The sequence below is a fragment of the Callorhinchus milii genome, unplaced genomic scaffold, assembly GCF_018977255.1.
Source record: "Callorhinchus milii isolate IMCB2004 unplaced genomic scaffold, IMCB_Cmil_1.0 Scaffold3, whole genome shotgun sequence".
Lineage (NCBI taxonomy): Eukaryota > Metazoa > Chordata > Chondrichthyes > Chimaeriformes > Callorhinchidae > Callorhinchus > Callorhinchus milii.
The window spans coordinates 92934671-92960742 of NW_024704744.1; the positions used below are offsets into that span (position 1 = coordinate 92934671).

Genomic DNA, 26072 nt, shown 5'->3' on the forward strand with positions numbered 1-26072 from the left:
AATTGGTATCTTTCCAGCAGCACTTGTGTCACGAGGGACCCGAAGCTCAAGCAGTTCATAAAATGTGAGCAAAAGTCCCAATTAGACCACCGCCAGAGGCTTTGGGGAGGGGGTGGGACGAGAGACATCTTATCTCTTTATTTCTTAGATCCAAGGCCACAGTGATGCAGAACTCTAAATGGTAATGTTGCACTGAGGAATTGGAAGTGTGTTTGATAATAGGTGCAGATCAGTGTTGACTGATTCAGAGAAACCACAAGTGAGCTACCAACCTCCAGGTCCAATTAAAAAACAATGGGATGGATTGAGCTGAGAGCAAGTTTTGGCATTGATATTTCATTTGTTTAGCACTTATAGTCCTCGTCAGTGAGGTGGGAGTAATACTTGTGTTTCTGACTCCAAGGCTTTTAATGCTTAGTTTAGTCTTCTCTCTTCAGCACATTTTTTTCCAATTAATTATTTGATGATGATGAATAATAATTTATTTTATGCTTATTAAATAATATAAGTAATCATTTATTATTCATCATTGTCAAATAATGATTTGGCCCTTGCTATAACTCACTCTTGTTCGTGGCGACTGAATTAGCTGCTTTTTATGGGCCTCGCTTTAACCCAGTTAACACACCCCGAGCCCCAGCCAAACCAGAAGTTCTGGATTCTGGAGCTTAACAGCAACTTCCTGTGCAAATAAATGTCCGAATTTCAGGTCGACAGGTCGCCGCTGATGACACTTCCTGCGGGTTGCACAGGAAGCTCGCTTGAACAACAGCAGCAAATTTCGTGTCGGGAGGTCGTCCCAAGGCACTGGACAGTCAGGGATTTTGACCCGAGCAAGGGGTTGGGATCGGGAGGGATGGAGGGCAGGGAGGGTAGGAGGGTGACCGAAGGCGTGGTTGAAGAGGAAACGACGTCACCACAGCGGGTTACAAGATTGTGGAATCATAATGGACATTCACACAGAACAATTATAGCATTTAAGAAGGAGAAACAGGGATTTGGGAAGTAACAGATACAGAGACAATGAGGGAGATTGAGATCAGAAAGATATAATGCATCTTCCATTTATCAGATCATCATCTTCTGGCTTTTTAATGCCAAGTCGGTTTTCAATCCATGTAGCTCTTTTGCAGTTGCACTCGATGGCCTTTTTGCTTCATTAGCCTTGTGTGGAAGATTGTCAAATATTTTTAGAAAGTCTTAACTGGATTATATCCACAGGCCTGGCTCTCGTCCAACTCATTTTTGTTATCGGCAACAATCGTATGAAGATCGTATCTTAAATTGATATCCTGGAGGTTCGCTGGGTTATCTATGGGATCAGGGAGAAAAAGCTCTGAAGATTTATTTGTGGTTGTTCTCAAGGGATTTATAGGTGGAAAGCAGGTGTCAGCTTGGCTCAGTCGGTAACATTCTCACCTCCCAAGTTAGAAAGTTATGGGTTCCATTTACATTTACATGATGGACTCACAGTCCAGGTTAACACTTCAGTACAGTGTTTAGTTATAGTTATTCAGGAAAATGCATTAAAACAGAGGTCTTAGCTGCCTGTTTAGGAGAATGTTTAGGTCCCTGTTACACTATTCAAAAAGGTAACAAGCTTGAAGGGAGTGGGATAGAGCAGGGCATAGGGATGGAAAGAGCAGCTTGCTGGGAAGTTTCCGATGTGAAGGGCGCTATACAAGTGTAATTTATACAGTGTTGTTGCTCTGTGAGCTGGAGCAGACTGCACGCCAAATAGCCTCCTCCTGCACTGTAAATTTCTATGATAACAAGTTAGGGATCATCAGTCTTGAGAGAAGATGAACGACTCACAGGGGACTTCATAGAGATGTATAAAATCTTAAATAGGTTTGAAAAGTTAACTCAGATCAATACTTACAAGGCGGTAGAACGAGAACATAGGTTTAGAGTTAAAAATGACAATTTCAGGGCAAATACCACGCCGGTTTTCTTTACACAGGGGTAGTCAATGAATGGAAAAGGTTGCAGGAAAGTTGGTAGATGGCAGGGCAGCTTGTTAATAATAATTCTAATCCTTGCATTTGATATGGCGCCTTATCACATCTTCGAGACGTCTCAAAGCGCTTCACAGGATATACTGTAAAGTGAATTGACTGTGTATCTTGTAGGCGAAACGCAGCAGCCAATTGCACACAGCAGCGTCCCACAAACAGTTGTGGATTGACTGACCACATTTTCAAAAAAAATTATTTTGAAAGAATTATTACCCCTAGAAAAGCGATCTGCCAATCGACTAACAACCGGCTTCCTACCTACTGTTAGGTAAACAGAGGTGTGTGGAGTAAGGAAACTTGCCCAGTGTTTCGTACTACCGGGAATCGAACCCGGGTCTCTCGCTTGTGAGGCGAATGCTTTAACCACTAAGCTACAGGACTTGATGCAGTGATGGGGGGACGGGGGATGACGACGACGGTGGAGGTGGCAGTAACAACAACAACAATAAGATTACATTTGTATAGCGCCTTTCACGTCGGGAAAACGTCCCAAGATGCTGGACAGTGCACAGCATTTCAGACCTGAGCTGGGGTCAGGGGGGGTGAGGGGAGGGGAAGTGGGGGTGGCCGATGGCATGGTCGAAGAGGAGGGTTTTGAGGTGGGACTTGAAGGAGGCTAAGGAGGGGGCGAGGCGGAGTGATTGAGGGATGGAATTCCAGAGGTTGGGGGCAGAGTGGCTGAAGGCTCTTCCGCCAATGGTGGGGCGGGTGGGTCGGGGGAGCAGGCCAGAGCCGGCTGAGCGGAGGGAACAGGCATGTTGGTAGGGGATTAGGAGGTCGCAGAGGTAGGGTGGGGCGAGGCCATGGAGGGCTTTGTAGGTGAGGACCAGGATTTTTGAACTGAATCCTCTGAAGGATAGGGAGTCAATGAGTTGGGCGAGAATGGGGGAGATGGGGTCACAGAGTTTGGTGCGGGAGAGGACACGGCTGCAGAGTTCTGGATTATCTGAAGCCTGTGGTGGGAGGAGTTGGGAAGGCCGACAAGCAGAGCGTTTGCATAGTCGAGCCTGGAGGTGAGGAAGGCACGAACAAGAGTTTCAGTGGCCTGAGGGGTGAGGTAATGGTGGAGTCGGGCGATGTTACAGAGGTGAGGGAAGGCAGAGCGGGTCATGGCTTGGATGTGGGGAAGAAAAGACAGCTGAGGGTCGAACAAGACACCGAGGTTCCTGACTGGCTGGTGAGCTGTAGTGTGGAACTATGGAGGTTGATGCTGCCAGAGCCTGAGGTGCTGAGGCGCTGGCGCGAGCCCATCAGGAAGGCCTCAGTCTTGTTCACATTCAACTGTAGGAAATTTGCCCTCATCCAGGACTTGATGTCCGACAGTCAGTCTGTCAGGACAGCAGTGGTCCTGGAGTTGAGGGTGGAGGTAGAAAGATAGAGTTGGAGGTTGACCCCATGTCTGTGGATGATGTCACCAAGGGGGAGCATGTAGATATTAAAGCGGAGAGGACCAAGGACAGAGCCCTGGGGGACGCCAGATGTGACAGTGCGGGGCTGGAGGAGAAACCGTTAGAGGCAGCAAAGTGGAGATGGTGAGAGAGATAGAAATCGAACCAGGCAAGGGCAGGTCCACGAAGATTAAGTAAAGAAGAGAGGTGGTGTATGAGGATGAAGTGGTCGACAGTATCGAAGGCGGCAGAGAGGTCGAGGAGGACAAAGAGGCAGAGGAAGCCCTGATCACAGATGTTCAGAATGTCATTAGTGTCTTTGACCCGGGCTGTTTCCGTGCTGAGGGCAGAGCGGAAGCCGGATTGGAGGGGTTCAAAGAGGGAATCGGGAGAGAGAAAGGAGCGGAGCTGGGACGCGATGACTCGGTCCAGGACCTTGGAGAGGAATGGGAGGTTAGAGATGGGGCTGGAGAGGAGGGATGGGTCCAGGGAAGGTTTTTTTCAAGATAGGGGTGATGACGCTGTTTTTGGGGGGGTGGGAACTGAGAGGAGAGGTTGATGACGTCAGACAGGAGAGGGGCCAGAAGGTGGAGCTGGAAGATGAGGAGAGAAGTGGGGATGGGATGAGGGAGCGGGTGGTGGGTTTGAGTTTGCGAACAATGGTGGTGAAGGAGGAGGGAGAGATAGGGTCGAAGGAGAATAGTGGGGGATGGGTCATGAGGGAGAGGTGATGTGGGGGTGGCTGTGGGTGGGGCAGAGGAGGCTGAAAGTATCCCCTCGATTTTGGTTTCGAGGAAATCCAGCATCTCCTAACTGTTGGCGTTTGAGGAGAGGATGGGCGAGGCGTGGGAAGGTGGACGGGGGAGACGGTCTGTGGTGGAAACGAGAAGCCTGGGGTTATCCTTTGCCTCCAAGATAACCTTGGAGTAAGGTGGGAGTTCTGGAGGGATGAGATTGGATGGCCTTCTTCATTCACACCAATCTTGTGATAAGGGAGCTTCGACTGCTCAGCTATCCTCCCGATGAACTGATCATTCTCTTTATGCTGCTGTTCTTGGGACTCTGCCATGCGCAAATTGGCAGCTGTATTTCTCTGGGAATAGACAGTCACTACGTTTGACAGAAATTCCCTGAGACATTGATGACATGATAAGCACTTTTATCAAACGCAAGGATAAGAATCCAGAATTTTGGAAAAAAAGCAAGATTGCCATTTCCTAATCGCTACTTAAAATCAAGTCCTCTCTGGTTTCAAACATGGAGGTGACCTGCATGGTGGGATTTGCCGTTTCATCTCGGTTTCTGAATTAAAAAGAGACCAGATGCCAGTAATGGATTGGTGCAGCTTATGCAAATAGTCTCAGTTTGCCGGTTATAATGGTATCTTCAGGTCTGCTATGTACAAGAGCAGCTGTTATGTGATTTCCATCCCAACCTTTTGCATATGCCCTGTGGGATCTGCTTTACATTCTGTTCACAAATTGATTTGATATCATTTCCCTGTAACTAATTGTTATCATAGTGGAATAATTCAAGATATACTGTACTCTTACACATCAATACACCTCCCAATAACGGTGGATGTAACAGTGACCTACATTTGGCCATGACACGTCTATTAATTACTCCCACTTCGCTTCACAATGAGCAAAAAGGCAAAAATTGCCAGACACGCATTTTGATAATAAGCAGGGCAGCAAATACAATTTACAGAGTGTGGGTTGAAGAATGTAACTCATTTTACGTGGGAGGATTAAAGAGCAATGCAAATTGTTGATTTGATTAGGGTAAATCTTTCATATCTGTTCTACCATCACAATAGACACATCGAGATTGTACCCTGCAATTGAATTACAGATTCTCTTTCATTTCTGTACCACCACATGACGGTCCCAATAGGAGAGGGGCAAAAAAATCGCCTTTATTAGTTCAGTTCAGATTCCAGAAGTCGTGCTGACAACGTTCTGTGCCCTGGTCAGCCCTCATTGTGTACACTTCTGATCACTGCAGTATAATAGGAGTGTCCAGGCCATAGGTAAGTGCAAAGGAGAGAGAGAAGGATGATCCCTTTTGGTACAGGGATGAACTATAATGAATAATTAGATAAGATAGGGCTCTTCAGCCTTTGAAAGAGATAACTCAGAGGATACCTTAGAGGAATTGAGAGAGTAAAACCCAGAATACTAATTTCCAATACAACAAGGCAGAAGGACAAACGGACACAGATTCAGGTTTGTAAAGGGCAGTGTTATCAAGACAGATAACACAAAGTATTTCTTTAGGCGAGTAATTAACGACTAACTGGTTACCATGAAGGGGGGGGTGGTTTTAAACTGGGATTAATTTAAGAAATGTATTGATGCTGCGATGGGAAGATATTTGGCTGGATATATTTGGAGGATGAGCTCAAATTGGCATGGGTGGGGTATGAAACCTGGTACCATTGGAGGAGTGGTGTCTTCTCCTATAACACCGCTCAGTGCAATTTTAGGCCACGCAGACTGGTTGCAGACTTGGAATCCTGGTCTGCACAGAGTTAGTTCAAATCAATCGTGGAGTCCTATAGCTCAATGGTTAGAGACCTGGGTTCGATTCCCAGGCAGTGTGAAACATGGGCAAGTTTCCTTACTCCACATGCTTCTGTTTACCTAGCAGTAAACCCAGGTAAACCCAGGCAGATCGCTTTTTCGGAAGTAATAATTCCTTCAACAAAAAATAATAATGAATTGGTCATTCAATCCGCAAATGTTTGTGGGACGCGGCTGTGTGCAATTGGCTGCCGCATTTCGCCCACAAAATACACAGTCAATTCACTTTACAGTATATTCTGTGAAGCTCTTTGAGACATCTCAAAAACGTGATAAGGCCCTATATCAAATGGAAGGGTTATTATTATTATAATTAGAAGCAGCTCTAAAAGCCACTGCTCTTGGCCTTGATGCCCCACTGGGTTAGGGAACGGAAATTCATCTAAGGTTGGACGCTCTTGATCACTACCCAGAGATTCCCACTGACACTGGTGAGAAAAGGATCACCTTGGCTGTGAAGCAATTGTATTAGAAATTGTAGTACATAATAAGGCTCACTTCTTGATACAATGAGTGACTGTTACACGGAAGATGTTAATTTGTTTTACAGACTCAGAAAACGGTGAGGGCTTCAAGAAGCCTTTGCTTCCTTTGGTCGCGTCGCAGAAGAAGGCGAAGTCGCAGAGTTCAATCTCTTCAGCAGTCAGCTCTGAGCTGTCGGAGAAGGTCAGAATCGTGGATGAACGCTCAAAGAAAGTGACAGCAACGTCTTCAGAGAGCTCCATGGGACATCTGTCTTCAGATGAGGTCCCCATGTCTGAAGACATGCCAGCCACTGATCAGAAGCTCATTGAGAAGCCTTATCTCACACTGCCAAAAAAGCCCAAATCTATACCCAGGTTACCTTCCGATAAGTACAAGCCTTGTGCTCCGCTCCCATACGTGGAGCCACCTTGGGGTGGATTGCCAGAATCCCCCTACAGCTTCGAGATCCTGAAGACGGGTTCCATCGTGTCCGAATTGCGACTAAACTCGAAAAGTTTTCACGTGGTCGGCAGGCTTCCCAACTGCGACATCTCTCTGGAGCATCCCTCAATATCCAGGTACCATGCCATCGTACAACACAGGCGAGTGGCCGACGGGGAAACCGGAGTGGGGTTTTACATTTATGACTTGGAGAGCACCCATGGGACAGTTGTGAATAAGGTGAAAATCCAGCCCAAGACTTACCACCGGTTGAAAGTTGGCCATGTGATTAAATTTGGAGGGAGCACTCGGCTCCTGGTTCTGCAGGTGAATACTATTATTTATTATGCTGCTATTTGTTTCTCAGATACGTCCATTCAGTGCAGGCAGAGAAATGCCAAAGATAATTGCAGCTGAGCTGTGGGTCACTGTCCTCCGCCACTGTCTCACACCGCAGGCCGCCAAGACCCTCACACATTCATAACATCGGGGCTCAGCTATACAAACTCCCTGCTTGTCGGCCTCCCCAACTCCTCCCTCCATAGGCTGCAAATCATCCAGAACTCTAAAGCCCGTGTCCTCTCCCACAGCAGGCTCGGTGATCCTATCACATCCATTCTCACCCGACTCCACCGGCTTCCCATCACACAGAGGATACAGTTCGAGATCCTGGTCCTCACCTTCAAAGCCCTCTATGGCCTTCTGCCACTCTTCTGGAACTACATTACGCAGTCACTCCGCCTCGCCTCCTCCTTTGCCTCCTTCAAGACCCATTTCAAAACCTTCCTCTTCGACCCTATCTTCGATTACCCTCCTTCCCCCCCCCGCCGCCCTCCGCCCTCCCTGATTCCGACTCCAGGCTCAGGTCCGAAACGCTGATTGTCCAGCGCCTTGGGACATCCTCCCAACGTGAAAGGGGCTGAACAAATGTAACTTTGTTGCTGCTGTTGTTGTTTAACCTGACAGCACGAAACTTCTCTTTTGGAGTAAAAGAAATCCAGTCAAAACAATTGGATTTTTAGACGCCGACTGGTTTGCAAAATGATAGTACAACAACAATGTGCATTTATATAGCGCCCTTCACGTGGAGTAGCATCCCGGAGTGCTTAACATGGCGGAGTCTGACCCCAAGTCCAGGGGAAGAGGGGGGAAGTGATCTTAACCACGATCGAAAAGGAAGGTCTTTAGGTGAGATTTGAAAATGGGGAGGGAGGGGCAAGGTGTAGTGGCTGAAAGCACTACGCCTAGTAAATAGTAGTAGATTATTTCCACAGCCTGACAAGTCGTGGCAAAAGTTTTCAGATAAATGCAAAATAATGAAAGATGGAGATTGGGAAAAAGTACACAAATGAAGGTTGGAATGTGGAATTCTCTGGCACAAATTGTCATTGAGAGAACGGCCCATAGATTCCTTTATAGAGGAATTAGATAGATACCTTGAGGAGAAGTATTAAAGGACATGGAGTTAGCAAGCAGGAAAGTGAGATTAGAAGTTGGTTCATGCGGAGCAAAATAGAGCAGACGTGATAATAATAATAATCCTTGCATTTTGATGTAGTGTCTTATCGCGTCTTCAAGACGTCTCAAAGCGCTTCACAGAAAATACTGCGCACAGCAGATGAGCCGAATGGCCTGTTTTCTCACGTATAACATTGTATGATTCTATGAAACGTATTATCTAAGGAGGAGTACGTTCTACATGACTGCAAATTTAACCCATTTTTTGAGATTCGCCATTATATCAAATTACGGTAAGATGACTGCTGCTCACTAATTAATTAGATGATTGAATTGTTAACTGGGATCCATTGTAACTATTATAAATGTATATGCCTCCACAATTCACTCCATAATTTTAAAACTAAAAAAGGAGGAGAAATTGGTTTCATTTGAGGATGATGTTGATGGTGGTGAGGTTCATGTCAATGGTGCGACAATGTCTGCCCCTAAAAATGAGCAGTGATGGTAATGCAATCCTTGCTCCTTTTGGAGAAGTAATGGACAGAAGATTCCAGCAAATGTTTCCAGTTTTGCCCACAAAATATACAGTCAATTCACTTTACAGTATATTCTGTCAAGCGCTTTGAGACGTCTCGAAGACACGATAAGACGCGATATCAAATGCAACGATTCTTATTATATAAATGATCAGGGCAGTATCTATAATGATAGTTCCTCTTTGTCCCTGGCTGGGGTTCCTGGCCCACCCTGAGTCAGAATTGACGTGAGAATGCAAACATTGTAAACAGATGATTGCATTGAGCCCATTACTCCTGAATGAAGTTTGAATGGCTGTCATGTTCATTTGATCATATATACTCTTTGTAGAATGCTGCACACTCATTCATTTGCGTAGGGGTTTCTCCATAATTTCAGAACTCATTGTTTCAGTATATATGCTTACAGGCAAGTCAATATTGACCATCTCTTCAATGTCGTTACACCATTGTCAATAGTTTTTCAAGGAGGAATTTAAGTGCATTTAAGAAAGAGAAATGGAGCATGATGAAGATCCCAGAACATTGCATGTGGGAATATACATAAAGGAAAAGACGACCGGGCAGCGCTAGATTTTAAGTGCTCTTACTAAGTTAATGAAAACTGAAAGAGAATGGCTTATTCTCTCCTCCTGATCAGAAGGTTGTGTTTTTAAAGCTTTTAAGTAGAATCCTGTAGCTCAGTGGTTAAAGCACTCGCCTCAGAAGCGAGAGGAACTGAGTCCAATTCCCAGGCAAGGCGATAGGTTAGGCAAGTTTCCTTACTCCACGTACCTCTGTTTGTCTAGCAGTAAATAAGAACCCAGTTGTTAGTTGATTGGTGGATCGCTTTTCCAGGATAATTTAAAAAAATTAAATTTAAAAAAAATAAAAATTTGGTCACTCAATCCACGACTGTTTGTGGGATGATGCTGTGCACAATTGACTGCCACGCTTCACCCACAATATATACAGTCAATTCACTTAACAGTATATTCTGTAAAACGCTTTGAGACGTCTCGAAGACGTGATAAGGTGCTATATCAAATGCAAGGATGATTATCATTTATCAGGACTCAAGCTCATACTATAGACTGACTGGTACAGTGCTGTACTGCATGTTGTTCCAACATATAACTGGAGAAACAATAGATTTTTGGAGATTCTTTCCTTCAGTTAAAACATGAAATCAAGATCCTGGCTGCCTTTTCAGGTAGAATATTAAAGATCCCATGAAAATATTTGATAAGAGAAGGAAGTTTTCTCCCAGTGTCCTAGCCAGCCAACAATCATCCAGATAAGTGGCCTCTGGGACTGTTGCACAAAGTGGTTGCCAAATTTGCCTGCAAAAAAAAAGTCAAACATTTGGCAGTAATTAATAGTGAAGCATTTTGAAACTAGGCAGATCCAGGTTACCCAGAGGTGCGATCAAGGATCTAGACACTATTTTTAATGCAAGTTTGTTCTCTGCTTTTGTTTACAAATTACTAATCAGGTACTTGTGTAAGAAACAGTTTTATGAATTTATGCAGGGACCAGAATATGATCAGGACACAGAGTCTGATCTTACAGTCACTGAGCTGAAACAGCTGAATCGACAGCACGAGCGACTGGAGAGACGAATGTTGGGAGATGATGGAGATGATGATGATGATGATGATGATGATGATGATGAAGAAGAAGAAGCCTCCGTCCCCAAGAAGCAACCAAAGCCTCCTGGGCCTAAACCTGAGACCGGATGTAGTTGGGGAATGGGTGGGTACATTTACCTTGTGTTCCATTTAACCAGTCTATTCCATTAAGTCAGCTTGGCTCAGTTGGTAGCTGCCTTACCTCTGGGTCACAAGGTTGTGGCTTTGAGCCCCACAATTTCTGGGTCTTGAGTTTATAAATCTAGACTGACACTCCAGTATAATACTAGGGGAAGCACTGCATTCTCAGAGGTGTCAGTGATTCCTCAGGTGAAACAATAAAACAGAAAGATTATTATCAAACCGAGTTCCTGTGTGACTGGATTTTAAAGATGCTTGGCATTATTCGAAAAGAGAAGAGAGTTTGTCCCAGTGTCATGACCAAATATCCGGGTATTGCTCATTCACTTTCTGATGGTTTAGGCAACATTGCTGTGTGTAAATTAGCTGCTGCGTTTGCCTACGAATACAGTCATTGCATTTGATTGCAATTTATCATGGAGTGTTTTGAGATGTCTTGTTTCAATTGCTATATAAAATGCTAGGATTATTATTATAATGAGGCATCCCATTATAGGTGGCATATTAGTAAAATGGGCTTGTAGGTAACTACTTTGAGCCTTAATGCTCTTGTCCCGCCCAAACTGTTGGCTTGTAATGAGAAGATTGCTCATTTTTTTTATATAATCAAAACAGAATTCACAGTAGCACAAAAATTGCTGAAAATGTAAAGGGGAAGTTGCTGATAGAAATGGAACATCCCAACTGAGATTGTTGAATTGTTGAGTACCTATGTTTGGCAGTAATAATAATAATAATAATAATTATAATTATAATCCCTGCATTTGATATAGGGCCTCATCACGTCGTTGAGACATCTCAAAGCGCTTCACAGAATATATTGTAAAGTGAATTGACTGTGTATTTTGTGGTCGAAATAATGAATTAATAGTGAAGCTTTTGAGACAAAGTGGCTGAGAAGCTAGTGCTTACTTTGAAAAGTTGATATGATACCTTGTTCTCTTTACTCTCTCTTCCCTCCTCCCATTTCGACCTCCACTCCTGGCTACCAGCTCAGTTTTATTACTTTAGGTCTGAGGCCATCAAGATTGTGATTTGATGTCCCTCGGCAGCAAAGTGATCTGTTATTCAATGAATTATCATATAAAGTAGATTGTGTCTGCCAGATGTGTGATTGGTGTTTAAATATTTCAACAGACGAGGATGCGGTGGAGGATGAAAGCGAGGAAAACCCATATGCCATTGAATTCCAGGAAGACCAAGAGGCCTTTTATATCAAAGACCCGAAAAAATCACTGCAGGGTTTCTTTGACAGAGAAGGTAGGCATGTCTTTACAAAGTCGCTTCTTTTCAGAAGATGAAATGGTCACACAGTAAGATTAACAATGACCAAGATGAAATCTACAGGGGTGGGGGGTGTCCTTTTAATATTGAGCAGTATTTGAAGAATCAAGTGCACTTGACACCTTATTTGTTTTCTTTATTTACTTCCACCTTCCTTTCTCTTCTAATTGCTGAAGGGTAATGTTCAGTGTCTTTTATTCAGGCTAGCTTCTCCGTACCATCAAAACCTTAGTGCAAACTGCATTTGGGTTTATGCGTGCAGTCCTCTCTCTCTCAAAGGCCACTTTTACACTAAGGATTTGGTTCTGCAGATCGGGCAAAATTCCATTGCAGGCATTGGTGTCTAAGACATTCTGGAACCACATAAATTTTGTAGTACAGAAGAAGGCCATTCGGCTCATCGTGTTTGTGCTCTTAATATCACATAAGCATCGTAACGACATGAAGACTTTGAACGTGTGCAAATTGAGGTACAGATAAGCCATGATCTTATAGAATGGCAGAACAGGCTCGAGGGGCTGAATGGCCTCCTACTGTTTCTATTTTTCTAGAGTTTGTTTTTTGCTATCCACCAGCCAATCAACTAGGAGAAGTCATCTTAGTTTTAGTTTCAGGAGCATTATCTCCCTCCTCCGAAACTGGGAAACAACGACACATTCCAGGACCTTGGAGAGGTTGGAGATGGGGCAGTCGTTTGAGAGCAAGAATGGGTCCAGGATAGGAGTGATGACGGCCGTTTTTAAAGGGGTGGGAACAGTACCAGTGGACAGGGAGAGGTTTATAATGTCTGTGAGGAGAGGTGGAGCTGGGAGGTAAGAAGATGGGTAGGGATGGGGTCAAGGGAGACAGATGATCGGTTTCATACAGTTTATAGTGGTGATGAGAGGAGTGGGAGTGGGTTCGAAGCTGTGGAGAGAGGGATGGGTACGGGCCGAGGGGAGGGGGGAGATGGGGAGGGGTTAGTAGACGGAAGGGCAGAGACCACTGAGCAGATCCCCTCGACTTTGGATTTGAGAAATTCCAGCATCGCCTCGCAGTTGGCATTAGAGGTGAGGATGGGCGAGGAGTGAGAGGGTGGCGGAGGAGCCGTTTGGAGATGGAGAAGAGGAGCCTGGGGTTGTCCGTGGCCTCCAAGATTGTCTTGCAGTAGAACAACGATTTAGCGGAGGGCCTGGATGAGTGCAAACTTCCTGCAGTTGTTGAATGTGGGCAAGACAAAGCCATACTCCTTGGTTCCCGTCAATGTCTTCACGCCTGCAGATTTGAACTTCTCAACCTCCCTGGGCTCTCCCTCAGACTCACCAAATCAGTGCCGAACCTCGGCATCCAGTTCGACCCCCCTGCTGTCCTTCCTCCTCCACATCCAGTCCCTGACCAGGAGCCTTCTTCCAGCTCCATCACATTGCCCGCCTCTGAGCGTACCTTACCCCAAATGCAACCAAAATCCTTGGACAAGCGTTTGTCACCTCCCGCTTGGATTAATCAAACGCACTCCTCGACGGTCTCGCCAGCTCCACCATTCACAAGATCAGCTCATTCAAACCTCTGTCGCCCGCATACTGACCCGGACCAAACTCCGTACCCACATCTCACCAGTTCTGGCCCAGGCTCCACTGGCTCCACATCACCAACGGATCGACTTCAAGATCCTCACACTCGTGTTCAAATCCATTCACTCCCTGGCACCTCCCTACCTCTCCGACCTCCTCACTCCCCAATCCACCACCCAGCCCCTCTGCTCGACTGGCACCAGCCTCCTGCTCGCCCCTCACACCCTCCGCCATACCATCGGAGGTCATGCTTTTAGCCACTACGCCCCGAAACCCTGGAACACTCACCTTCAATCCCTCCACCTTGCCCCCTCTCTCCCCTTTTTCAAGTCCAGCCTGAAAATCTTCCGCCTCGGAGTCAGGCTCCGCCACTGCTAAGCGCTCTGAGACGCTACCCTCTGTGGAGGGAACTATATGAGTGCAAGTTTTTGTTGTTGTTGATTCAAAACTCTTCTGAAAATAACCAGTCTACAAAATTGTAGCAACCTCCTATACTTTTAACAATATTTGAAAAACAGCCTTTGTGAACTGTACTTCTTCAATGCACCCAAGAGCGATGTTTGATTGGCAGCTTGAGGAGGAGGAGGAGGAGGAGGAAAAAAGGAAAAAAAAATTATTGCCAAGTGGTCCAGCATAAGTGTAAAATGCTTCTGTGCAATCCAATTTAAAAGTGTCCTACAGGCAGCCCCTGTGAGCATCACATAAAAGGGATTGCTTTAGCAACTGTTCCTGCTGTGAGACAGGACCATTGATCTGTATGCAAAACGTTTTTCAATAGAGGAAACGTTATCCACAGCTGAGCAAAGCCACAAAACGTGAACCTTTTATTGTTCCTTGATGTCTGACAATAAAAACAATAGCGAAGCGGGGTATCTGAGAGAAACTGATGAATGTTCAGTGCATTGGAAGGTGACACCCAGGATGGCCTATGGTTTTGCAAATTGGCACGTATTAAATCACGTATTAAGTCTATTGGCATTAGTTCAAAACTGACATTTGTCAGTGGAGTCCCTTGTACATTGGTCAACAGAAGTAGCAACCTATATGCTGCATCCTAAACAAGGGGACATAACCTTCAAATTAGACCTAACATAATTAGAGCTAAGGTCGGAAAAAATATTTCTTCAAACAGGGTTGTGAAGATGTGGATTGCAGCCCTAGAATGTGGAAAGGCAGAATCAGCTGGGATGTTTGAATGTAAAATAGAATTGATACTCAAGGAGGGGGACTGGAGAAAAGACGCAGAAATGGGATTAGAAAGCAATTATGGTAGCCTCGCAAAACAAGCTTGGTAAACTTTACAGAGTTTTCCTGTTCCTATGTGTTCTTACGTTATAGTGAGAACTGGAGACTGTTTTTATTGATCAGCCCATGGTAGGACGAAGGCATCTACATTGTAATGTTTTGTGCAGTGTGTTTTATTTACCTATAGTTTTGTACAGCCAGAAGTGGAGTGATTTATATGCAACGTGCTGCGAATTGAAAGACTTGCTTTCCTTTGTTTAATGTCGAACTTCATAGAGCGGAATTGCACAGCATGTACTGTCTGATCCTCATTTAATGCTATCTCTTTTCTCTTGGCAGGAGAGGAGCTGGAATATGAATACGAGGAGCAAGGTTCTGGTACCTGGATCTGTCGAGTCAGGTGGAGTGGATGTTTCCTGACAGTAGTTAAAACCAGATTTGTAGAGTCCTGTAGCTTAGTGGTTAGAGCAAGCTCTAAGGACCTGGGCTAGATTCCCGGGTAGGGAGAAACATTGGGTTTTTCCTTACTCCACACACCTTTGTTTACCTAGCAATTAGTAGGAATCTGGTTGTTAGTCATTTGGCGGATCGCTTTTCGGGGTAATAATCCATTCCCAAAAAAAAGATTTGGTTACTCAATCCATGACTGTTTGTGGGACGCTGCTGTGCGCAATTGGCTGCCACATTTCGCTCACAAAATATACACTTTACAGTATATTCTGTGAAGCGTTTTGAGATGGCCCAAAGATGCGATAAGGGCCTATATCAAATGCAAAGGATTATTATGGTGATGATATATTCAGTCCCACTATCTTGGAATCCCACAAGCGGTCAGATTCTTGATCCTGACCCAAAGCCGATGATTCAGTGAAGCTTCACGGGATTAAATCCACGAAGCGATGCCAAAACTCCATGTTCAGCAACAACAAGGACAGCCCAGAAAACCTGGGGCCCCATTGATAGTGGCAAAATCTGGAGGGCAGGGGAGTGGAGTGCAGCAGCCAGTCTTTGGGAATCAATAGGAAAACACAATGCGTTACATGAAAATATTCCATAAAAAATGAATTTTGTTATGGAACATGATATTTTACACCCGATTTAACTTTCTATGATATGGAATGCAAGTATTACTGGGAAGGCCTTGTTGTCTAGTCCTTGTTTTAAACTGTAATAAATGCCGTCTTATCTTTGGTCCATTTAGCTATGGGTTTGTGGACAGTAGGACTTGCTTGTAAATTGGTGTCCAGTGTTGCCCTCAGTATATTGGTACACTGCAGTGGGATACAATATAACAATGAATAACAATCCTTGCATTTGATATTGGGCCTCTTCACCCATTGAGTCGTCTCAAAGCGCTTCACAGCATATCCTGTAAAGTCTAGTGACTGTGTATTTTGTAGGCAAAACACGGCAACCAATTGCACACATCAATGCAATACAACAAGAGGCAGGGGAGAATTAAGAACGCCTGCAGTATATTTTACTTTTACTGGCAGGTCTAATTAAACTTGTTTGCACCTTGCCTATTGACACCGGGATTTTCTGCTTGTAAGTTTTCTTGATGACAGTATCTCTGACCCTCCCTCAGGCTACCCGTAGATGATGCCCTGGGGAAACAGCTTGTCGCAGAGGTCACGCACAGCGGCAAGAAGAAAGAAGCCATGATTCAATGCTCGTTGGACGCCTGCAGGATCCTAGACGCCAGAGGAGTCTTGCGACAGGAAGCAGGTTTGTACATTGCAGAAGGGATGGCAAAGGATTGGAAAAGAATCAGCGCTGATTCATGGAATTGAATCATAGAATATTACAGCACAGAAGGAGGCCATTCGGCTCATCGTGCTCTTTGGAAGAGCTACCCAATCAGTCTCACTCCCCCGCTCTTTCCCCACATCTTTGCAAATTTTTCCTTTTCAAGTGCCTATCTTATTTCCTTTTGAAGGTTGTTATTGAATCTGTTCCCCCACCGTTCTGGGTAGTGCATTCCAGACTGTAACAACTCTGTGTAAAAAAAATCTTATATTCACTCTGATGTTACCAGGGATGAGTGGCTTCAATTATGAAGAGAAGTTAGTTTTGTTTTACACTAAAGCTGACCAGTTTAAAAATTGAACTAATGAAGGATAATGAAGAATTATGAGAGGGAAGGGTACTAAGCATTTCTTTCTGTAGAAAGTGTGGAGTCATGTAGCTCAGTGATAAGGCGCTATATCAATTGCAAGGATTATTATTATTTAAAATAACTTTGAGGGGGGAAGGGAATCAGGATGTAGCATCAGGGAGGAGAAACAAGTTACATAGAAGGCTGGGAGAGATGAATAATAATAATAATAATCCTTTCATTTGATATAGCGCTTTTCACATCTTCTAGACGTCTCAAAGAATAGCAATGTAATAAGGAGTAGTCCAGATAAAGGAGGGATTAGACATGGGAGAAATGCAGAACAGACTCAGTCGGTCTTGGATGGCATAAATGCACAGAGTGCGACAAACACGATTGGTGAGCTGCAGCTCAAGTTGCCTCATGGGGTTATGATGCAGTGGCAATAACGGAGACCTGGCTCAAACAAGGGCAGAAATGGGAGGCTACAATGTATTCAGGAGGGATAGGGAAGGGAAAAAAAAGGAGTGGGGTGACAATATTGATTAAAGACACAGTTACAGCCCTGGAAAGGGACAGTGTACTAGAGGGTACAAAAACAGAATCCATTTGGTTATAGTTAAGGAGCAGAAAAGGAGCTGATACTCTGTTAGATGTATACCATAGACCACCAAATAGTGGGAAGGAGATGGACAAGCAAATCTGCAAGCAGATTTCAGAAAGATGCAAAACCAATCGAGTACTGATAATGGGGGACTTCAATCATCCTAACATAGACTGGCAAAATAAGAGTGTGAAGGGCAAGGTGGGAGAAGGATTCCTGAAATGTGTGCAGGATAACTTTCTGGATCAGTATGTTTGCAGCAAGGAAGGAAGGCAGCAGTGCTGGATCGAGTTCTGGGGAATGAAGTGGGGCAAGTGGAGCAGGTTTCAGTAGGAGAGCATCTGGACAACATCATTAGGTTTAGAGTACTTATGGAAAGGGCCATAAAATCAAAGGTGAAGATACTCAAAATACTCAAAATACTCAAGAGGGCTAATTTTAGTGAGTTAAGAAGGGACCTAGCCAAGGTGGAAAGAAAGATTGGCAGATAAAACAGCTAATTGAATACCTTCAAGGAGGAGATAGTTCGGGAACAGAACAAATACATTCCACAAAGGGGAAAGGTAGGGCATCCCAACCTCCATGGATAAGTAAGAAAATTGGGATTAAAATAAAATAGAAAAAGGAGGTTTATGATAAATGTCAGGTCCAAAATACAGAGGATAATCAAATAGAATATAGAAAGTATAGAGGAGAACTGAAAAAGGAAATAAGAGGGGCAAAGAGATTATATGAGAAAAGATGTGCGGGTAACATAAAAGGGAACCCTAAGGTTTTTTTATAAGCATATAAAGAATAAAAGGTTAATCAAAGGGAGGATGGGTCCAATTAGGAACCATAGAGGAAATCTTCTTGTGGAGGCAGTGGGCATTGCTGACGTACTGAATAAGTATTTTGCATCTACCTTTACAAAAGGAGAGGATGCAGCCAATGCCACAGTATCGGAGGAGACGGTAGAGAAATTGGATAAGATAAGAATAAACTGTGTTGTATAATTCTATGATTCTATTACGTTAGTTGTTAAATTGAGTTGTCTGCGGCAAACTATGGACTTGAGGTCAGAGTCTGGGCATTCTGTACCCAATAATAGCACTGAAGTGACCACTACATTTTCAGACTTGCCATCTTTCAGAGGTTATGTTAAAGCAAGGTCACCTCTTCTTGTTCTTCAGTTGGACATCAAGCATAGCATGACATTGTTCAAAAAGAATAAGCTGTGTCCGGGCCAGCGTCCTCTGGATACATTATTCACCTGTTAACTGGGTTTGGGATCTTCCTGTGCTGTGCGCAAAAAGGCTGCCGCATTTGCCTATAAAAACAGATACTTGAGAGTAATTACTGCAAAACAGTTGTGAACCTCTTGACTTTATAAGGCACCATGAATTGCAGGTTCTTTCTGGAGACTAGATGTATAAAGCATGATTGAAATGCTAGCTTCTTCCTTTTTGAAATGAACGCATTGGATCTTTTAACATCCATGCATATTATAAGCCAGCTTGGTTTAACTACTCATTAGAATAAAAGATGATAAGAAATTAATCAATACTGTAATACTTGCATTCAATAAGATTCTGCTCATAAAGATGTCTGTTTGATGTGCTATCCATTGAGTGGAATTCCCATCACCCTTTCATGGTCCTGTTCACATTTTTTTACCTTATTGTGTGTTATGTGTCCTACTTGTGTTTGAAAAGCCCTTGGAAGAAACTGGGGCAAAGGTTGATAGGTTCAAAATAATAATAATAACGTCTCAAAGCGCTTCGCAGAATATACAGTCAAGTGAATTGACTGTATTTTGTGGGCGAAACGTGGCAACCAATTGCGCACAGCAGCGTTCCACAAACAGTTGTGGATTGAGTTATCAAATTATTATTTTTCTTTATTTATTTTCGAAGGGATTATTACTTCCGGACAAGAGATCTGCTAACCGGATCCCTACGTACTGCTAGGTAAACGGAGGCGTGTGGAGTAAGGAAACTTGCCTAACATTTTGCCCTGCCCAGGAATCGAACCCAGGTCCTCTCGCTTGCGAGACGGGTGCTCTAACCGCTGAGCTACAGCATTTATGGTTGTATAATTGGGATAGTGTTTCAGAACTAAGTGGAAGAGGCTGCATTGCATCTCTCTGGGTAATGGCATCTTGACTCCTCTCTTGCCAGTTTCTCGGAAACGGAAATCTAAAAACTGGGAAGATGACGATTTCTACGACAGTGATGAAGATACTTTCTTGGATCGCACTGGAGTCATTGAGAAGAAAAGATTGAACAGGATGAAGAAAGCTGGGAAGGTGGAGGAGAAGCCAGAGACTTACAAATCCCTGGTAAGAGACTAACTATTAGTTTCTTTTTGAATCCCATGATCAAGGACTAATGCAGGGCACCAGCACGATTGGAAATTAATAGTGCTTAGATGATGCCAAGTTTAAGTTTGGAGGAAGAAAATGGTGAAAGGAGTTCCTCTGACTTAATATCTTGGAATAGAATTCTTGTCCTGTCTCTCCAACTCAACAACGACAACAACGTGGATTTATATTGCGCTCTTCACGTAGAGTAGCGTCCTGGAGCGCTTGACAGTGGCAGAATCTGACCACTGAAACAGTGCTTAATCTCGGTGTTTGCTTCGACCCTCAGCTCTCCTTCCTCCCTAACCAGGCTGCTTTTGTGCAACTTCACCATTTCACCTACCACCCTCCTTTTCACAGACCGAATCCCTTCACAGGAGATACTGTAAAGTGAATTGACTACATATTTTGGGGGCGAAACACACAGCAGTGCCCCACAAACAGTCGTAGATTGAATAACTAAATTATTATTATTTTTTGGGAGGAATTATTAGACCCGGAATTGCAATCCGCCAATCAACTAACAAGTATGAACCCATTAAGAGTTGCATTAGCATTCCTGCACCACTTTGTTTCATATGTTTGAATATTAAAATACTGTGGGTTTTTTGCCATATCCGTTTTTCTTACATACCTAGAAAATTATTCATGACAGAGTTCTTAAAGAGCGACAAGAATATTTTGTAAGTCCCCAAAATGTGTCAGTAGAAAAGGTTTCCAAATCAGCTGCCCTCCTTCTATCAGACATCGCCATTACCAAACGCCATTTAAAAATAAATGTGCTGCTGGCCCTCTATGAGGCTGAGAGCAAGTCATTAGCCCATTTTGAACAAGTTTTTATTAAGCCATTAGAAGCTGTCAAACGACCCCGTTTAGCTTTGCAAATGTGAATCCTATTGTGCAGCTGGAGCAGGAGTTACACAGAGGTGTTCCGTCATGATTATCATTCTCCTTATGAAAATCACATCCTGCACTGGTCCAAAATGATGGTGATTGTCCTTGACTGCGCACAATGAAACCCCATTACTTCTGTGTCAAGCAGTTGCATCTGTTCATTCAGTGACTGAACAATTTGTTAAGGTTCGCCAAGACGCACAGGTCAAGATCATCACACGTGTTAGTGCCGACACCAAGAATTATTTCTTTGCACAAGAGGGCAATCAAAGCTGGATAGGCCAGGGCATGAGAGTGCAACAATGACATGTGTTCTTTAAAATGTTGCGTCTTAAGAGCATTGTCTTAAATGTAAGTAGGTGGAATTTTTAGGAAAAATCTTAATTTGAAAGGAATCAGGGGAAACTGGGGAACACAGTACTCCAGATAGGGTTTGACTAACGTTCTATACAGCTGAAGCATCATTTCTTCCCCTTTGTATTCCAGGCCCCTTGAGATAAAGGCCATCATTCCATTCACTTTTTTGATTAGTTTCTGCACCTGGGAAATAGTTTTTAGTGATTTGTGGATATGGACACCCAAATCTCTTTGCTCCTCTACAGTTCTTAATTTCTCCCTATTAAAAAAATATTCTGCTTTATCTTTATTCAGTCCATAGTGGATGACCTCACACTTGAACGTTGAACTCCATCTGGGCCACAGCTTTGCCCACTCACTTAATCTATCTAAGTCCCTTTGTAACTTCCTGCTCCCATCTACACAACTTACTGAGCCTCCTAGCTTAGTGTTGTCTGCAAACTTGGATATAAAACTTTCTATTCCTTCATCCAAGTCATTTATATATATGGCGAATAGCTGGGGTCCCAGTACAGACCCCTGGGGAATACCACTTGTCACGCCCCACCAATCAGAGAATGTTCCCTTTATCTCTACTCTTTGTTTCCTGCCTCCCAACCAATTACCAAGCCATGTCACAAGGTTATCTCTGACTCCATGTGCTTCCATTTTCACAAATAATCTTTGTGTGGAACCTTATTACATGCTTTCTGAAAGTCCATATAAATAACATCCAAAGACATTCTCTAATCCACCATTTTAGCGACCTCAAAAAATTCAACTAAATTAATCAGACAAGACTTACTCTTCACAAACCCATGCTGACTCTCTTTGACTAGCTCAAGCCAAGTGTTCAGTCATTCTGTCCCTGGTGATGGATTCCAGTATTTCCCCTACAACTGACGTTAAGCTGACAGGTCTGTAGTTTCCTGGTTTCTCCTCCCTCCCTTCTTAAAGAAAGGGGTAACATTCTCAATTTTCCAATCTAAGGGTATTATTGCTGTGTGCAAATTGGCTGTTGCCAAATACAGTCATTACACTTTACATTATATCCTGCTAAACACTTTGAGACATCCCTCTGATGTGAAAGGCGCTTTTCCAAATGTAAGGATTGTTATTATTAAGTATCTCTAAAATCATATGTGTAAAGACATTTTTGTTTCTCACCTCCCCTTTAATTCAATGTCTATGCCTGCAGGTTGCCAAGTTAGCTCAAGTGGAAGAAGAGCTTGTTGACGTTGAATCAAAGTTGAGAGTATCTGGCAAAGGTAAACCTTAGTCCACTTAATGGGTGATTTTTAAATGCTGTAGTTTTTAAATGAAGCGAGATACTTTACAGGACACTGCCTGAGTACTGTGCTGATTGAAAAAAGACTGTTCTTTAAAAAAAGACTGTCCCAGCTCAAAAAAGGGGCAAGTTGATCATCTGAAAGGCAGATTATTTCTCTAGAATTTACGATCTAGTGAATGGATTCAAACTGTTAACTTAATGAGTGTACTGGTTTTCATTTGCTTACTACGTCAAGTGAATACTTCCATCTTTTCGCAGTCTTCAACAGAAAACCTGTGATTTTAAACAGAGTATAATAGAGTAGGAACACAGCCAGAGTGCATATTTTTGTTTTTAATAAAACTTTCTCTCTCTTTCTCCCTTTCTCAGAGAAGGGGACTGGGTTAAGGAGCTCAGTTTGGAAAAACTTTGGCAGATCGTTTAATCTCAAGCACCCGCCCGGTCGTCATACCCCTTAATAACTCAAATATCTGTCTGTCTCTCGTTGAAACATTCCTCTACAGCTTTCTGAGGCAGAGCATTCTGTATTTTTACCACCCTCTGTGTGAAGAAATGCTTCCTGTCCTCAGCTCTGACTGTTTTAGTTCTGATGTTAAGGTTATGCCCCCTTGTAATGGATTCCCCTTCCACAGGATAATATCATCCAGTAGGTAACCTGTCAATTGCTTGCATTATTTTAAGTACCTCAATCAAATCACCCCTCAGGCAATCACACCTCTGCTCTTAAGGAATATAAGCTCTCCCATCGATTATGAAAGAAACAGCCTCTCACCATAGGTGAATTCCTTCAGACAAGGCATTAGCCAGTGAGCCATCAATAAACACTTCCCATTTGAAAGAAATCAAACTTACAAAAAAATTGCTAGAAGCAAAGAAGGGCTCGTGATGAATTTGAGTGGGTAAACTTTCCACCTTTTTATCATCGTGTCTCAGATGGTTCAGATGTTTTAGCCCCGACTTTCTGAGCACGAATGCTGCAGTAGTACTTTCGAGTTGTTATTTTACAGAAAGCAGAATTGATCAGGTTCTGTGTGAGAGACCGGTTAAACCTTGCGAGTAAAAGGCAGCATTTTGGAATGAAGCCAAAAATGCCCATCCCACGCACTCCGAGGGGCAAATCAGCTTGAGATGAGTGCTGCTGTGCCCCCGTATACCACTAGCAGGACTGCGAATGCTGTTTGCTTTATAAACTATTGAATTTTCCAACGTAATCTTTATTGTAATGAGATATCTGTGCCCCCTTCTGAAAAGGCTTTGAGTAGAGGCATCTTACAGATGTGACGAGGTTAGTAAACCTAGCGCTGTACATTCTCCTCAATGCAGCAGCTCACAGTTATTTAAATTTTTACATTACTTTCTTAATTAAGGTTGCACAAAGGGCACATAGCTTATTCTCACAGCCTCCAGTATAATATCCCAGGTTCCTTCCATGAATTGTAGATGACTGTGTTTCTGAGCCGAACTTCTGAATCCCGTCTCCGTGTGACAGCAACTTGGGTTTCTGTCTGTCCTTGGTTAAACCTTCTGTAGGTTGCTATGAATCTTCTGATATTGATTGACTCCCCAGGCCATTTGTTACCTGTGTTGTCCTTACAGCCAAGCACTGCACAGCGATGAATCTCTATGCCAAAGCCTCTCTGTGCCCATAGCCAATGGCATGGCGTGATGGAAAGTGTCTCCCAGCGGGGCAATGTAAAATGAAGCTTGACTTTGCCGCTATTTCTTTCTAATAGTTCTGTCGTACAAGAGAGACCCCAGGATATTTACAGCACACAAGGAGGCCATTTGGTCTATTGTATCTGTGCTGGTGTCAGCTATACGGTCCAATTCCCTTGTTCTTTTCCCTCAAAACCCTTTACTGTTTGTCCTGAAGTATTCATCTCATCCCCTTTTAAATGCTTTCATGGGGTCAGCGACAACAGGCATTTATGTTATGGCTTCCCATATTCTAACAACCCTCTGTGTGTCAAAATAATTTTTGCAAACTTTTTTTCTGCTGCAACTCTTCAACATTAGATTGGTAATAATAATAATAATGATCATAATCCTTCCATTTGATGTCGTGCCTTATCATGTCTTTGAGACATCTCAAAGAGCTTCACAAAATATACTGTAAAGTGAATTGACTATATTTTGTGGGTACGTGATGTGTGTTTGTGTGTGTACGTGATGTGTGTGTGTACGTGATGTGTGTGTGATGTGTGTGTGTGTGTGATGATGTGTGTGGTGTGTGATGTGTGCGTGTGTGTGTATGCCCATGATTTCCTTGAAAACAATGCAATGCATCACCTTTATTTTCATAACTATTCTTCTGATTTTCAACTGACTGAGCTCAGTGAATTAAACTGAAGGTGGATATACATTGCTTTCCTTATTTCTTCCCATCCCGCCCAACCTTTCTTGTTGAATGTTTGGGCTGATCAAAGTAAAAGTCGGGGAATTCAAATTTTTTTCACCACCTTTTGCAATGCATTGGTTTTAATATTTTCCCCCGAAAGCCTGCAAAGCAAAAAAGGATCTTATAACTAGTGAAGCCAAAATTCTTAACAAAATGGTAAGAGATATGGCAAACAAAAAAAACTCCTGAGGCATCTGTTCAAATGGGTTCCATGTTTCCTAGTTGGCATCATTTTGGCAAAGTTGGCAGCATCTCATGTGGGTCAGAAGGTTGTGAGCTCAAGCCCCAAAGTGGGATTTGGAGCTCATAGTACAGGCTACGGGAAAGCTCATTGTTGGAGGTACCATCCTTATGTGAGATGTTAAACCAAGGTTCCTCAGTGTCTCTATTCGAAGAAGAAGGAATTTCCCTGGTGTCTTGTGCACAGATTGACTGCTACATTTGCCTACACATACAGTCACTACACTTGACAGTAATTACCCTTGAAGCGGTTTGACATGTTTAGTTATGGCCTATAGAAAATGCAAGGATTATTGTTATTATTATTATTTGCTGGTTAGAAAGTTTTGATGACTTGATCAACTGAAATCCTTGTAATAATAATAACAATAGCAATAATAATAATCCTTGCATTTGATGTAGCATCTTATTATTGAGACATCACAACGCTTCGCAGAATATCCTGCAAAGTGCAATGACTGTGTTTTGTAGGCGAAACACGGCAGCCAATTGCACACAGCAGTGTCCCATAAACATTTGTGGATTGAGTGACCAATTAATTATTATTATTATATTACTATTTAATATTACTTATTCCTAACTCTGTGGGCAGCTCACGTCCAGTCACCCGCAGAAGACTCGCTGGACGCCTTCATGACTGAGATCCGAGCGGGGGCAGCCTTAGACAACGTCACTCGCAAGAAGCTTCACCTCCGCTCCTTCGAGCTGAAGAAGGAACAGCAAAAGTTACAGAAGTTAATAAACTTTGTGACCCCGACAGCGTTGCCGGGGCTGAGGACCGGGTAAGTCGCAAGAAAACTTTCCCATTTGTTCTGCATTTGCATTTGGTGAGCTACCGTGAGAAAAGAGTTTCGAAACATCCTTTGAAAGTGGGGCAGACTGGAGTTACATCACTGCTGGAAATGTAGGTCACCAAAGCTATCTATAATAATAATAATAAAGCTGTATGTGCATTAGGTACATTTACTATATGTGCATTTACATATGTACTGGTACAGGAACGTTTAACTGGGAGTAGTGCTTCAGTGCTACAGATTGTGCTATGTTTTTGTGGAGTCCTGAAGCTCAGTGGTTCGAGGGCTCGTCTCACAAGCAGGGGACCCGGGTTCTATTTCCGGCAGCGTGAAATGTTGGGCCTTTTAT

General features: G+C 43.4%; 1 protein-coding gene across 2 annotated transcripts in view; it reads left to right on the forward strand.

The window, feature by feature from the left end:
* LOC103189610 (solute carrier family 4 member 1 adaptor protein) overlaps nt 1-26072 on the forward strand; it is a 48208-nt gene that overhangs the window by 3789 nt on the left and 18347 nt on the right. For both annotated transcript variants that reach the window (XM_042333391.1, XM_042333392.1), the window contains exons 2-9: nt 6545-7227; nt 10409-10631; nt 11786-11908; nt 15067-15127; nt 16316-16455; nt 19589-19749; nt 22199-22268; nt 25522-25711. In XM_042333391.1, the coding sequence (XP_042189325.1) occupies nt 6545-7227; nt 10409-10631; nt 11786-11908; nt 15067-15127; nt 16316-16455; nt 19589-19749; nt 22199-22268; nt 25522-25711 (1651 nt within the window). The remainder of the gene's footprint in view (nt 1-6544; nt 7228-10408; nt 10632-11785; nt 11909-15066; nt 15128-16315; nt 16456-19588; nt 19750-22198; nt 22269-25521; nt 25712-26072) is intronic.